The sequence below is a fragment of the Salmo salar genome, chromosome ssa17, assembly GCF_905237065.1.
Source record: "Salmo salar chromosome ssa17, Ssal_v3.1, whole genome shotgun sequence".
Taxonomy (NCBI): Eukaryota; Metazoa; Chordata; class Actinopteri; order Salmoniformes; family Salmonidae; genus Salmo; species Salmo salar.
In genome coordinates this window covers 77,944,082-77,959,269 of record NC_059458.1, presented here as the reverse complement: position 1 = coordinate 77,959,269, position 15,188 = coordinate 77,944,082, and the positions used below count along the sequence as shown (strand labels likewise).

At 43.9% G+C, this 15,188-nt stretch overlaps 1 protein-coding gene and 1 long non-coding RNA gene across 2 annotated transcripts; both read left to right on the top strand.

Moving 5' to 3' along the window:
• Positions 1–160: 160 nt before the first annotated feature.
• LOC106598669 (solute carrier family 35 member E3) lies at positions 161–13,815 on the top strand. Its single transcript, XM_045700193.1, has 5 exons — positions 161–916; positions 5,874–5,984; positions 6,431–6,589; positions 12,753–12,835; positions 13,146–13,815. The coding sequence occupies exons 1-5, from the start codon at positions 515–517 to the stop codon at positions 13,330–13,332; spliced, it is 942 nt and encodes a 313-aa protein (XP_045556149.1). The 5' UTR covers positions 161–514; the 3' UTR covers positions 13,333–13,815.
• LOC123728280 (uncharacterized) lies at positions 3,498–4,648 on the top strand. The gene is made up of 3 exons (XR_006760195.1): positions 3,498–3,534; positions 4,324–4,339; positions 4,595–4,648. It is a non-coding gene; the product is annotated as an uncharacterized lncRNA (long non-coding RNA).
• Positions 13,816–15,188: the final 1,373 nt, after the last annotated feature.

Sequence of the window (15,188 nt, the reverse complement as noted above, 5' to 3'; positions counted from 1 at the left end):
TTGTCTTTGGGCCTTGCACAGGCAGGATGCAAATATGTATCTGACTCTAGAAGAGTATAAGGAAGGTTTGAGACAGCTTGTATAGGTGGAGAAGACATGGTGTCCATGGGTAGGCGCTGTAGGACTCTGACGTGGCTGCTTCTCTCTGCAGAACACGGAAGTAAAGGTCGCATCATCTGACGTCACTACTCCCGTTAAGTTGCAACCAGGCTCCTTTTTCTGGACGAGCCACATGCGATGGTATGAAAAGTATGAAAGCGTTGTACAACTGTACATGCAGGACCGGAACACTATAGAATGTAATGCCACTGTATAGGACCTGTAAATGTTTACGGAAGGGGATGTTTGCCCGGTCAGTCGGTAGTGTCGAAGCCTGGAGAGACCCCCGCAACTTTCCCTGATGTGTGGCAGAGGGTAGACATTTTTGCTGGTTTACATTAGCTAGCTAGCTTCATGCTATACAGTACTACTGAAACCTGTATGTAGATTTTACAGGATAGTTATCAAGGCGACCATGGCTAACCGAATGTCAGACCTTTTCTCGAACAGCCGCCTCGTCATTGGATTATTGGCCAACTTGCTATCATCGATATGCATCGTTTTCATCAACAAATGGATCTATGTTCACTATGGCTTCCCAAACATGACTCTAACTCTGATCCATTTCGTTGTGACATGGCTTGGACTATGGGTATGCCAGAAGATGGACATATTTGCGCCAAAGAGTCTCCAACCCACCAAAATTATCTGGCTCGCTCTAAGCTTCTGTGGCTTCGTGGCTTTCACCAATCTGTCTTTACAAAACAACACCATCGGTACTTACCAGCTGGCCAAAGTGATGACAACTCCTGTGATCATTGTCATACAGACAATGTACTACAAGAAGACATTCTCCACCAAGATCAAGTTGACTTTGGTAGGTAGGAGGTAGGGGGTTTGCAATGTACAAATGCTGCTGCCTGCTACAAAGTATCTAGCATTCCATACAGAATGGCAGATTGGCATTATACCTTTTTATTTTTAATATAAAATACTTTTCTAATTGTACAAACATACCGAAGTTGAATTATACACAACCAAGCACACAAGTTTTAAGAAAAACTAACTTTTTCAGAGGTCTTATATACATTAAATGATGCATATCATGTATGTTTCAAATGTAGTAGTGAGTTTCAGAATTTCAATAATACAATTCAATTATTGACCAGGAAATTGAATTCATTATCATCTTGGAATAAACCAAATTTGACGTCATTATATGTGAAATTGGCAATATTAATATTCTTTTAAAATAATAAATATAACTCCACCCAGAAAGTGGTAATATAATCACAGCTAAATTAAAATATGTTTCGTAGTTCCAATGTCATTCCCACAAAACTGTACAGTGATTACGCTCTACATTGAATCATGATGATTCATGTACTGGAGGCAGCTTTGCAGAGTGGTCACTAGCTGGCAAAGTCATAAAATCTCTCTGTCCAGTATGAAGGACGTTGGAGGTACTTTCACAAGCAGATATCCATATACTTCTAGTCATTACACCTACTAGCATGCTAGCAGATATCCATAGACTTCTAGTCATTACACCTACTAGCATGCTAGCAGATATCCATAGACTTCTAGTCATTACACCTACTACTCTACTAGCATGCTAGCAGATATCCATAGACTTCTAGTCATTACACCTACTAGCATGCTAGCAGATATCCATAGACTTCTAGTCATTACCCCTACTAGCATGCTAGCAGATATCCATAGACTTCTAGTCATTACACCTACTAGCATGCTAGCAGATATCCATAGACTTCTAGTCATTACACCTACTAGCATGCTAGCAGATATCCATATACTTCTAGTCATTACACCTACTAGCATGCTAGCAGATATCCATAGACTTCTAGTCATTACACCTACTAGCATGTGTAACAGTGTAGGTTCCGTCCCTCTCTTCGCCCCAACCCGGGCTCGAACCAGGGACCCTTGCACACATCAACAACTGACACCCCACGAAGTATCGTTACCCATCGCGCCACAAAAGCCGCGGCCCTTGCAACGCAAGGGGCAACCCTACTTCAAGTCTCAGAGCGAGTGACGTCACCGATTGAAACGCTATTAGCGCGCACCACCGCTAACTAACTAGCCATTTCACATCGGTTACACATGCTAGCAGATATCCATAGACTTCTAGTCATTACACCTGCTAGCAGATATCCATAGACTTCTAGTCATTACACCTGCTAGCAGATATCCATAGACTTCTAGTCATTACACGTACTAGCATGCTAGCAGATATCCATAGACTTCTAGTCATTACGCTAATGCTAGGCAGGTCCTCACCAGACATCACCGGCAACAACGTCGCCTATGGGCACAAAAACATTCATTGCTACAGAATGTAGTAATTTTATGTCAAAACGCATATCAAATGAGATATTGTTTTACTACAATGTAAAAACGATTTAAACTGAGCCATGTTGCTTTAAAAAGCTGACTCTTCCAAATGAAAAATGGATCACTTTGGAACCCACCGTCGCTGGGTTCATACAAACCCACCTCTTCACTGACGAGTCGTGGTTTTGTCTCACCAGGGGTGATGGTCGGATTCGCATTTATCGTCAAAGGAATGAGCGTTACACCGAGGCCTGTACTCTGGAGCGGGATCGATTTGGAGGTGGAGGGTCCGTCATGGTCTGGGGCGGTGTGTTACAGCATCATCGGACTAAGCTTCTTGTCATTGCAGGCAATCTCAACGCTGTGCGTTACAAGGAAGACTTCCTCCTCCCTCGTGGTACCCTTCCTGCAGGCTCATCTTGACATGACCCTCCAGCATGACAATGTCACCAGCCATACTGCTCGTTCTGTGCGTGATTTCCTGCAAGACAGGAATGTCAGTGTTCTGCCATGGCCAGCGAAGAGCCCGGATCTCAATCCCAATGAGCACGTTTGGGACCTGTTGGATCGGAGGGTGAGGGCTAGGGCCATTCCCTCCAGAAATGTCCAGGAACTTGCAGGTGTCTTGGTGGAAGAGTGGGGTAACATCTCACAGCAAGAACTGGCAAATCTGGTGCAGTCCATGAGGAGGAGATGCACTGCAGTACTTAATGCAGCTGGTGGCCACACCAGATACTGACTGTTACTTTTGATTTTGACCCCCCCTTTGTTCAGGGACACATTATTCCATTTCTGTTAGTCACATGTCTGTGGAATGTGTTCAGTTTATGTCTCAGTTGTTGAATCTTGTTAGGTTCATACAAATATTTACACATGTTAAGTTTGCTGAAAATAAACGCAGTTGACAGTGAGAGGACGTTTCTTTTTTTGCTGAGTTTAGATGTCCATAATGTTAGGTGATGTGTGTCTGTCTACTAGGTGTCCATAATGTTAGGTGATGTGTGTCTGTCTACTAGGTGTCCATAACGTTAGGTGATGTGTGTCTGTCTACTAGGTGTCCATAATGTTAGGTGATGTGTGTCTGTCTACTAGGTACCCATAATGTTAGGTGATGTGACTTCCTGTGTGTCTGTCTACTAGGTGTCCATAACGTTAGGTGATGTTACTTCCTGTGTGTCTGTCTACTAGGTGTCCATAACGTTAGGTGATGTGACTTCCTGTGTGTCTGTCTACTAGGTGTCCATAACGTTAGGTGATGTGACTTCCTGTGTGTCTGTCTACTAGGTGTCCATAACGTTAGGTGATGTGTGTCTGTCTACTAGGTGTCCATAACGTTAGGTGATGTGTGTCTGTCTACTAGGTACCCATAACGTTAGGTGATGTGACTTCCTGTGTGTCTGTCTACTAGGTGTCCATAATGTTAGGTGATGTTCTGTGTCTGTCTACTAGGTGTCCATAACGTTAGGTGATGTGTCTGTCTACTAGGTGTCCATAACGTTAGGTGATGTGTGTCTGTCTACTAGGTGTCCATAACGTTAGGTGATGTGTGTCTGTCTACTAGGTGTCCATAACGTTAGGTGATGTGACTTCCGTGTGTCTGTCTACTAGGTGTCCATAACGTTAGGTGATGTGACTTCCTGTGTGTCTGTCTACTAGGTGTCCATAACGTTAGGTGATGTGTGTCTGTCTACTAGGTGTCCATAACGTTAGGTATGTGTGTCTGTCTACTAGGTGTCCATCGTTAGGTGATGTGTGTCTGTCTACTAGGTGCCCATAATGTTAGGTGATGTGTGTCTGTCTACTAGGTGTCCATAATGTTAGGTGATGTGACTTCCTGTGTGTCTGTCTACTAGGTGTCCATAATGTTAGGTGATGTGCGTCTGTCTACTAGGTACCCATAATGTTAGGTGATGTGTGTCTGTCTACTAGGTGTCCATAACGTTAGGTGATGTGAGTGTCTGTCTACTAGGTGCCCATAATGTTAGGTGATGTGACTCGTCTGTCTACTAGGTACCCATAATGTTAGGTGATGTGCGTGTCTGTCTACTAGGTGTCCATAACGTTAGGTGATGTGTGTCTGTCTACTAGGTACCCATAATGTTAGGTGATGTGACTTCCTGTGTGTCTGTCTACTAGGTACCCATAATGTTAGGTGATGTGACTTCCTGTGTGTCTGTCTACTAGGTGTCCATAACGTTAGGTGATGTGTGTCTGTCTACTAGGTGTCCATAATGTTAGGTGATGTGTGTCTGTCTACTAGGTACCCATAACGTTAGGTGATGTGACTTCCTGTGTGTCTGTCTACTAGGTACCCATAATGTTAGGTGATGTGACTTCCTGTGTGTCTGTCTACTAGGTACCCATAATGTTAGGTGATGTGACTTCCTGTGTGTCTGTCTACTAGGTGTCCATAACGTTAGGTGATGTGTGTCTGTCTACTAGGTGTCCATAACGTTAGGTGATGTGTGTCTGTCTACTAGGTGTCCATAACGTTAGGTGATGTGACTTCCTGTGTGTCTGTCTACTAGGTGTCCATAACGTTAGGTGATGTGTGTCTGTCTACTAGGTGTCCATAACGTTAGGTGATGTGTGTCTGTCTACTAGGTGTCCATAACGTTAGGTGATGTGACTTCCTGTGTGTCTGTCTACTAGGTGTCCATAACGTTAGGTGATGTGTGTCTGTCTACTAGGTACCCATAACGTTAGGTAATGTTACTTCCTGTGTGTCTGTCTACTAGGTACCCATAACGTTAGGTGATGTGACTTCCTGTGTGTCTGTCTACTAGGTACCCATAATGTTAGGTGATGTGACTTCCTGTGTGTCTGTCTACTAGGTACCCATAATGTTAGGTGATGTGTGTCTGTCTACTAGGTGTCCATAACGTTAGGTGATGTGTGTCTGTCTACTAGGTACCCATAATGTTAGGTGATGTGACTTCCTGTGTGTCTGTCTACTAGGTACCCATAATGTTAGGTGATGTGTACTGTTCCATGTGTGTCTGTCTACTACGTGCCCATAATGTTAGGTGATGTGTGTCTGTCTACTAGGTACCCATAATGTTAGGTGATGTGACTTCCTGTGTGTCTGTCTACTAGGTCTTAGTTTTCTGTCTACGTGTCCATAATGTTAGGTGATGTGTGTCTGTCTACTAGGTACCCATAACGTTAGGTGATGTGACTTCCTGTGTGTCTGTCTACTAGGTGTCCATAACGTTAGGTGATGTGACTTCCTGTGTGTCTGTCTACTAGGTGTCCATAACGTTAGGTGATGTGTGTCTGTCTACTAGGTACCCATAACGTTAGGTGATGTGACTTCCTGTGTGTCTGTCTACTAGGTGTCCATAACGTTAGGTGATGTGACTTCCTGTGTGTCTGTCTACTAGGTACCCATAATGTTAGGTGATGTGACTTCCTGTGTGTCTGTCTACTAGGTACCCATAATGTTAGGTGATGTGACTTCCTGTGTGTCTGTCTACTAGGTACCCATAACGTTAGGTGTGATCCTCAACTCCTACTATGATGTGAGATTCAACCTCCTGGGGATGGTCTTTGCCACACTAGGAGTGTTCGTCACCTCCCTCTATCAGGTGGTAAGTAGTGATGCTTTGAAGTGCACTTGGACCTGGCGAACACTACAGTCTATGTGTGAACCGGCTGTCTTCCAAATGACACCCTATTCCCTATGAGTCCTGGTCAAAAGTAGAGCACTTGAAAGAAATAGGGTGCTAGTTGGGATGCAGCCACGTTAGTGGACTTTCTTGCCTTATTCATACCTCTTATTATCAAGGTGTATTGTACTACTATCTCAGGCCTCATAATTGATTGATAATACATCTCTCTCTCTCTCTCTCTCTCTCTCTCTCTCTCCCCACCTCCCTCCCTCTATCTCTCTCCCCCTACCTCCCTCCCACATCCTCCCCTCTTCCCCCACCTCCCTCCCCCTCTTCCCCCACCTTCCTCCCTCACTCCCCCCACCTCCCTCCCTCTCTCCCCCCACCTTCCTCCCCACCTTCCTCTCTCTCTCCCTCTATCTCAGTGGGTAGGTGTGAAACAGCATGAGCTCCAGGTAAACTCCATGCAGCTACTCTACTACCAGGCCCCCATGTCCTCTGCCTTCCTCCTCTCCCTCGTGCCCTTCTTCGAACCTCTCTCTGGGGAGGGGGGCATCTTCGGACCCTGGTCCTTCCCAGCACTGGTAAGAGACAGAGAGGGGGGGAGGGAAAGAGAGACCACCGATCAGTTAGCTAATGGATAGTACACCTAATCAGAACTCAGCATTAACTCTGTCACTGAGAGTTATTCTACAGTTTCCTCTCTCTCTCTCTCTGAGACACACAGGGAAACATACTTGGAAGAACTCAGCATTAACTCTGTCACTGAGAGTTATTCTACAGTTTCCTCTCTCTCTCTCTCTGAGACACACAGGGAAACATACTTGGAAGAACTCAGCATTAACTCTGTCACTGAGAGTTATTCTACAGTTTCCTCTCTCTCTCTGAGACACACAGGGAAACATACTTGGAAGAACTCAGCATTAACTCTGTCACTGAGAGTTATTCTACAGTTTCCTCTCTCTCTCTGAGACACACAGGGAAACATACTTGGAAGAACTCAGCATTAACTCTGTCACTGAGAGTTATTCTACAGTTTCCTCTCTCTCTCTCTGAGACACACAGGGAAACATACTTGGAAGAGCTCAGCATTGTGAGTCTGTTCAGAACATGATGAATGCCGTGGCCTTGGTTGGTTCAGGGATGGTGAAGTTGTAATCCCACTACCTGACTCATACTGCATGACTGGGGTAAGATACTTTAAGACCAGACCTAAGCAGATGGGCCAGAGAAACCATCAGCTCTTTTGCATGCAAGGTTAGAAGGAGGGGGAGACTTTGGGGGAATTCCTGGCTTGGCCTAAATATTCAAATAGTTTATTTTGTTAATGTAAATTATTTTGAGAGAGAGAGAGAGAGGTGTTTGATACTTTCAGTTTATCTTCAGAATGAGTGAGAGACTACATCCTGTGATGGATTACTCATATGAGATGAGTCACTGAAGGCACACAAGCACTAGTTCTCTACGGACATGTCAAAGCATGTTCAGCTGTGCGTGGCCAGTAGTCTGCCCAGCAACCAAACCTGCCACTAGGTCAAAGGAGCTCACTTCAACACTGTTGTACTGACCCCTAAGGTCCACAACCCTCCACTTCCACCCCCTGGAGATAGACTAGTTATAACAAACAGTGGTAAAATACTGATGTTGCTAATGCTGCTAACATGCTACGGTGCTGTTGTTACCTGTATCTCTTACCTTCAGACCATGGTGATGCTAACATGTTGTATCTCTACCTTCAGACCATGGTGATGCTAACATGTTGTATCTCTACCTTCAGACCATGGTGATGCTAACATGTTGTATCTCTACCTTCAGACCATGGTGATGCTAACATGTTGTATCTCTACCTTCAGACCATGGTGATGCTAACATGTTGTATCTCTACCTTCAGACCATGGTGATGCTAACATGTTGTATCTCTACCTTCAGACCATGGTGATGCTAACATGTTGTATCTCTACCTTCAGACCATGGTGATGCTAACATGTTGTATCTCTACCTTCAGACCATGGTGATGCTAACATGTTGTATCTCTACCTTCAGACCATGGTGATGCTAACATGTTGTATCTCTACCTTCAGACCATGGTGATGCTAACATGTTGTATCTCTACCTTCAGACCATGGTGATGCTAACATGTTGTATCTCTACCTTCAGACCATGGTGATGGTAACATGTTGTATCTCTACCTTCAGACCATGGTGATGCTAACATGTTGTATCTCTACCTTCAGACCATGGTGATGCTAACATGTTGTATCTCTACCTTCAGACCATGGTGATGCTAACATGTTGTATCTCTACCTTCAGACCATGGTGATGCTAACATGTTGTATCTCTACCTTCAGACCATGGTGATGCTAACATGTTGTATCTCTACCTTCAGACCATGGTGATGCTAACATGTTGTATCTCTACCTTCAGACCATGGTGATGCTAACATGTTGTATCTCTACCTTCAGACCATGGTGATGCTAACATGTTGTATCTCTACCTTCAGACCATGGTGATGCTAACATGTTGTATCTCTACCTTCAGACCATGGTGATGCTAACATGTTGTATCTCTACCTTCAGACCATGGTGATGCTAACATGTTGTATCTCTACCTTCAGACCATGGTGATGCTAACATGTTGTATCTCTACCTTCAGACCATGGTGATGCTAACATGTTGTATCTCTACCTTCAGACCATGGTGATGCTAACATGTTGTATCTCTACCTTCAGACCATGGTGATGCTAACATGTTGTATCTCTACCTTCAGACCATGGTGATGCTAACATGTTGTATCTCTACCTTCAGACCATGGTGATGCTAACATGTTGTATCTCTACCTTCAGGCCATGGTGATGCTAACATGTTGTATCTCTACCTTCAGACCATGGTGATGCTAACATGTTGTATCTCTACCTTCAGACCATGGTGATGCTAACATGTTGTATCTCTACCTTCAGACCATGGTGATGCTAACATGTTGTATCTCTACCTCCAGACCATGGTGATGCTAACATGTTGTATCTCTACCTTCAGACCATGGTGATGCTAACATGTTGTATCTCTACCTTCAGACCATGGTGATGCTAACATGTTGTATCTCTTACCTTCAGACCATGGTGATGCTAACATGTTGTATCTCTCCTCCAGGCCATGGTGATGCTAACATGTTGTATCTCTACCTTCAGACCATGGTGATGCTAACATGTTGTATCTCTACCTTCAGACCATGGTGATGCTAACATGTTGTATCTCTTACCTTCAGACCAGGATGATGCTAACATGATGTTGTATCTCTCCTCCAGGCCATGGTGATGCTAACATGTTGTATCTCTCCTCCGGGCCATGGTGATGCTAACATGTTGTATCTCTCCTCCAGGCCATGGTGATGCTAACATGTTGTTGTATCTCTCCTCCAGGCCATGGTGATGGTAACATGTTGTATCTCTACCTTCAGACCATGGTGATGCTAACATGTTGTATCTCTACCTTCAGACCATGGTGATGCTAACATGTTGTATCTCTACCTTCAGACCAGGATGATGCTAACATGTTGTTGTATCTCTCCTCCAGGCCATGGTGATGCTAACATGTTGTATCTCTCCTCCAGGCCAGGATGATGCTAACATGTTGTTGTATCTCTCCTCCAGGCCATGGTGATGCTAACATGTTGTATCTCTCCTCCAGGCCATGGTGATGCTAACATGTTGTTGTATCTCTCCTCCAGGCCAGGATGATGCTAACATGTTGTATCTCTCCTCCAGGCCATGGTGATGCTAACATGATGTTGTATCTCTCCTCCAGGCCATGGTGATGCTAACATGATGTTGTATCTCTCCTCCAGGCCATGGTGATGCTAACATGTTGTATCTCTCCTCCAGGCCATGGTGATGCTAACATGTTGTATCTCTCCTCCAGGCCATGGTGATGCTAACATGTTGTTGTATCTCTCCTCCAGGTCATGGTGATGCTAACATGTTGTATCTCTACCTTCAGACCATGGTGATGCTAACATGTTGTATCTCTACCTTCAGACCATGGTGATGCTAACATGTTGTATCTCTACCTTCAGACCATGGTGATGCTAACATGATGTATCTCTACCTTCAGACCATGGTGATGCTAACATGTTGTATCTCTACCTTCAGACCATGGTGATGCTAACATGTTGTATCTCTACCTTCAGACCATGGTGATGCTAACATGTTGTATCTCTACCTTCAGACCATGGTGATGCTAACATGTTGTATCTCTACCTTCAGACCATGGTGATGGTAACATGTTGTATCTCTTACCTTCAGACCATGGTGATGCTAACATGATGTATCTCTACCTTCAGACCATGGTGATGCTAACATGTTGTATCTCTACCTTCAGACCATGGTGATGCTAACATGTTGTATCTCTACCTTCAGACCATGGTGATGCTAACATGTTGTATCTCTACCTTCAGACCATGGTGATGCTAACATGTTGTATCTCTACCTTCAGACCATGGTGATGCTAACATGTTGTATCTCTACCTTCAGACCATGGTGATGCTAACATGTTGTATCTCTACCTTCAGACCATGGTGATGCTAACATGTTGTATCTCTACCTTCAGACCATGGTGATGCTAACATGTTGTATCTCTACCTTCAGACCATGGTGATGCTAACATGTTGTATCTCTACCTTCAGACCATGGTGATGCTAACATGTTGTATCTCTACCTTCAGACCATGGTGATGCTAACATGTTGTATCTCTACCTTCAGACCATGGTGATGCTAACATGTTGTATCTCTACCTTCAGACCATGGTGATGCTAACATGTTGTATCTCTACCTTCAGACCATGGTGATGCTAACATGTTGTATCTCTTACCTTCAGACCATGGTGATGCTAACATGTTGTATCTCTCCTCCAGGCCATGGTGATGCTAACATGTTGTATCTCTTACCTTCAGACCAGGATGATGCTAACATGATGTTGTATCTCTCCTCCAGGCCATGGTGATGCTAACATGTTGTATCTCTCCTCCGGGCCATGGTGATGCTAACATGTTGTATCTCTCCTCCAGGCCATGGTGATGCTAACATGTTGTTGTATCTCTCCTCCAGGCCATGGTGATGGTAACATGTTGTATCTCTACCTTCAGACCATGGTGATGCTAACATGTTGTATCTCTACCTTCAGACCATGGTGATGCTAACATGTTGTATCTCTACCTTCAGACCAGGATGATGCTAACATGTTGTTGTATCTCTCCTCCAGGCCATGGTGATGCTAACATGTTGTATCTCTCCTCCAGGCCAGGATGATGCTAACATGTTGTTGTATCTCTCCTCCAGGCCATGGTGATGCTAACATGTTGTATCTCTCCTCCAGGCCATGGTGATGCTAACATGTTGTTGTATCTCTCCTCCAGGCCATGGTGATGCTAACATGTTGTTGTATCTCTCCTCCAGGCCAGGATGATGCTAACATGTTGTATCTCTCCTCCAGGCCATGGTGATGCTAACATGATGTTGTATCTCTCCTCCAGGCCATGGTGATGCTAACATGATGTTGTATCTCTCCTCCAGGCCATGGTGATGCTAACATGTTGTATCTCTCCTCCAGGCCATGGTGATGCTAACATGTTGTATCTCTCCTCCAGGCCATGGTGATGCTAACATGTTGTTGTATCTCTCCTCCAGGTCATGGTGATGCTAACATGTTGTATCTCTACCTTCAGACCATGGTGATGCTAACATGTTGTATCTCTACCTTCAGACCATGGTGATGCTAACATGTTGTATCTCTTACCTTCAGACCATGGTGATGCTAACATGTTGTATCTCTTACCTTCAGACCATGGTGATGCTAACATGTTGTATCTCTACCTTCAGACCATGGTGATGCTAACATGTTGTATCTCTACCTTCAGACCATGGTGATGCTAACATGTTGTATCTCTACCTTCAGACCATGGTGATGCTAACATGTTGTATCTCTACCTTCAGACCATGGTGATGCTAACATGTTGTATCTCTACCTTCAGACCATGGTGATGCTAACATGTTGTATCTCTACCTTCAGACCATGGTGATGCTAACATGTTGTATCTCTACCTTCAGACCATGGTGATGCTAACATGTTGTATCTCTACCTTCAGACCATGGTGATGCTAACATGTTGTATCTCTACCTTCAGACCATGGTGATGCTAACATGTTGTATCTCTTACCTTCAGACCATGGTGATGCTAACATGTTGTATCTCTACCTTCAGACCATGGTGATGCTAACATGTTGTATCTCTACCTTCAGACCATGGTGATGCTAACATGTTGTATCTCTCCTCCAGGCCATGGTGATGCTAACATGTTGTATCTCTACCTTCAGACCATGGTGATGCTAACATGTTGTATCTCTACCTTCAGACCATGGTGATGCTAACATGTTGTATCTCTACCTTCAGACCATGGTGATGCTAACATGTTGTATCTCTTACCTTCAGACCATGGTGATGCTAACATGTTGTATCTCTTACCTTCAGACCATGGTGATGCTAACATGTTGTATCTCTTACCTTCAGACCATGGTGATGCTAACATGTTGTATCTCTACCTTCAGACCATGGTGATGCTAACATGTTGTATCTCTACCTTCAGACCATGGTGATGCTAACATGTTGTATCTCTACCTTCAGACCATGGTGATGCTAACATGTTGTATCTCTACCTTCAGACCAGGATGATGCTAACATGTTGTTGTATCTCTCCTCCAGGCCATGGTGATGCTATCTGGCCTCATAGCCTTCCTAGTCAACCTGTCAATCTACTGGATCATAGGGAACACCTCTGCTGTCACGTATCCTTTTGTTCTGGCTGGAGGTCAAGGGTCAACCACAGGACTGTCTCAAAAATGTCAATTCATCTGTCCTCGATTCCTCACATCATCTCTCCTTCTCAAAACTCATTGAAGAATGTCAGAGTGGAGGGACCTTTGACCTTCTCCTCCAATATTGTTGATAAGGAGGCGAGGAGATATGATGTGAGGAATCACCATGACAACTAGTATAACTCTGGGGTCAATATTACAAAGTTGTGTATGTGATACATTTCAAATTCACTGTGTGCGCCTTCTTTTTTAATTTGACCTTAACCGTGAACTCCTACAGCTACAACATGTTTGGCCACTTCAAGTTCTGCATCACCCTGTTGGGGGGCTATGTTCTCTTCCAGGACCCCCTGTCTCTAAACCAGGGCCTGGGCATCCTCTGTACCCTCGCTGGCATCCTCTCCTACACCCACTTCAAGCTGGCAGAGCAGGAGGAGGGCAAGAGCAAGCTGGTCCAGAGGCCATGATAGGCCCACCGGAGTGCCAATCCATAGAGGCTGCTGCTCTCATTGGTTGCTTGACAACTCACTGGTTCCCTAGGATTGTTTGAGGGAAGGGCCAGGTTGGAATCATAGAACTAGAGGTTGGAATCATAGAACTAGAATTCTATAGTTGGAATGTGATTGTTGAGTGAAAGGGGAACTGGCCAAACAGTGAGATAGTTCTGTCAGGGAACACTAATGATCATGTTTTGTAAGATAATGATGATAATACACTGCTAAAGAAGTGGAATGTATACTGTATTGGAAGATGTGGAAGGTCAGCAAGCCTAGTATTTACATTGGTTTTGCATTACTCAAGATGCTGTCTTATATTTCAGTATTTTTGCCGGGAACGATAAAAGAGTGGACAACTTGCTCTTAACAATTTCCAAATGCTGAAGATACTTTTGCATTATTGAATGATTTTTTTTTTCATACTGTGATCTTCAATAAATGGTATTTTATTGATAGTTTGTCTCATTTAGGAAGCTTGGGGAAGTTACCTGAACCTGCCACAGAGCATTGAGAGGCCCATTAACAGCTGTATGAATGGAGGTTAGGTAGGGCTACCACTCATTGTGGTCGTAGAGAAAAGGAAGGACTCTGTTTTCATAGTGCTGCTCACAACCTATTTATGTCAAAGGTTGATGAAGTGAAAAGTAATGCATATCTCAAATACTTTCTAATTACAGATTGTTTCATGGAAAAAGGACTAAATCACATTGTTTGTTGAACATTCTGATTGCTGCTGGGACAGTCCTGAGAAACAAGACTACATACAGCTTTTTATTTATTTTTTATTTATTTCACCTTTATTTAACCAGGTAGGCCAGTTGAGAACAAGTTCTCATTTACAACTGCGACCTGGCCAAGATAAAGCATAGCAATTCGACACATACAACAACACAGAGTTACACATGAGCTTGCCCTTTACAAGTTAGTCAACATGATATCATACAGGATTGGAATAAGAGTTGGGTCGTATTCATTAGTGCACACTGTAGCAAAACGTTTTGCAACAGAAAACCAAAACAAGCGTTTCTTACTGGACAAGTTCAGTTATTCCATCCCTGTTTCAGTCTGTTTTCTTATGTTTGGCGTCTAGTGAATACGAACCTGCGATGGGAGGTGGTGTGGACGAGAAAAATCTAGGTAGGTGGGGACTGTGCTACAAGGTACAGGCAGTTCCCTGGTCTCAGAGAGTGGCCTCAGTGTTCTGCTGTCTGCTCAGCCTCTAGGTTCACAGGCCTGCCATTGTGGCTCAGTGTAGTGTGTACACACCCAACCACCAGAGGCCAACAAAAACACATGAGCCAAATAACAAGGACATATCTGTGGTAGCACAGAACTTCAGTCCCCGGGGGCTACGTCCCAAATGCCACCCTACTCCCTATATAGTGCACTACCTTTGACAAGAGCCCCATGGGGAGGTAGTCCCCTAATATAAAGGGAATAGGATGCCATTTGAGAGACGGCTTCCCCTTTCTGTATAAACTGGAACTGAATGGTTACGTGGCTATTTATAACTCTTCAACGTTATCCTACCCTGCTCATTTACAAAGTCAATGAAGCCGGTGAGAGACTTGTGAGACTGATGAGACGGCATCATGTAAGATTTAGTATAATATAATTATTTCCAGTCGCCAGAGACCCATCAAGTAAATCTAATCACAATGTAAATTACTTTACAAAGTCTATAATCATCCCATTCTTTGAAGCAAGTGGATAACTTGACTTTAATCGTAAACTTTAATGACTTAATGGCCTTTGTCATTCCATTTGTACTAATTAGAAGTTATAAATGATTAATAACACTTATTGGAGGTTATAAGGCTTAATAA

Excerpts from the sequence above, each read along its gene's own strand:
- LOC106598669 (XM_045700193.1), top strand. The coding sequence starts at position 515 with ATGGCTAACCGAATGTCAGACCTTTTCTCGAACAGCCGCCTCGTCATT. Across the intron at positions 917-5,873 it reads CCAAGATCAAGTTGACTTTG|GTACCCATAACGTTAGGTGT; the intron begins GTAGGTAGGAGG and ends TCTGTCTACTAG. Across the intron at positions 6,590-12,752 it reads CCTGGTCCTTCCCAGCACTG|GCCATGGTGATGCTATCTGG; the intron begins GTAAGAGACAGA and ends TCTCTCCTCCAG.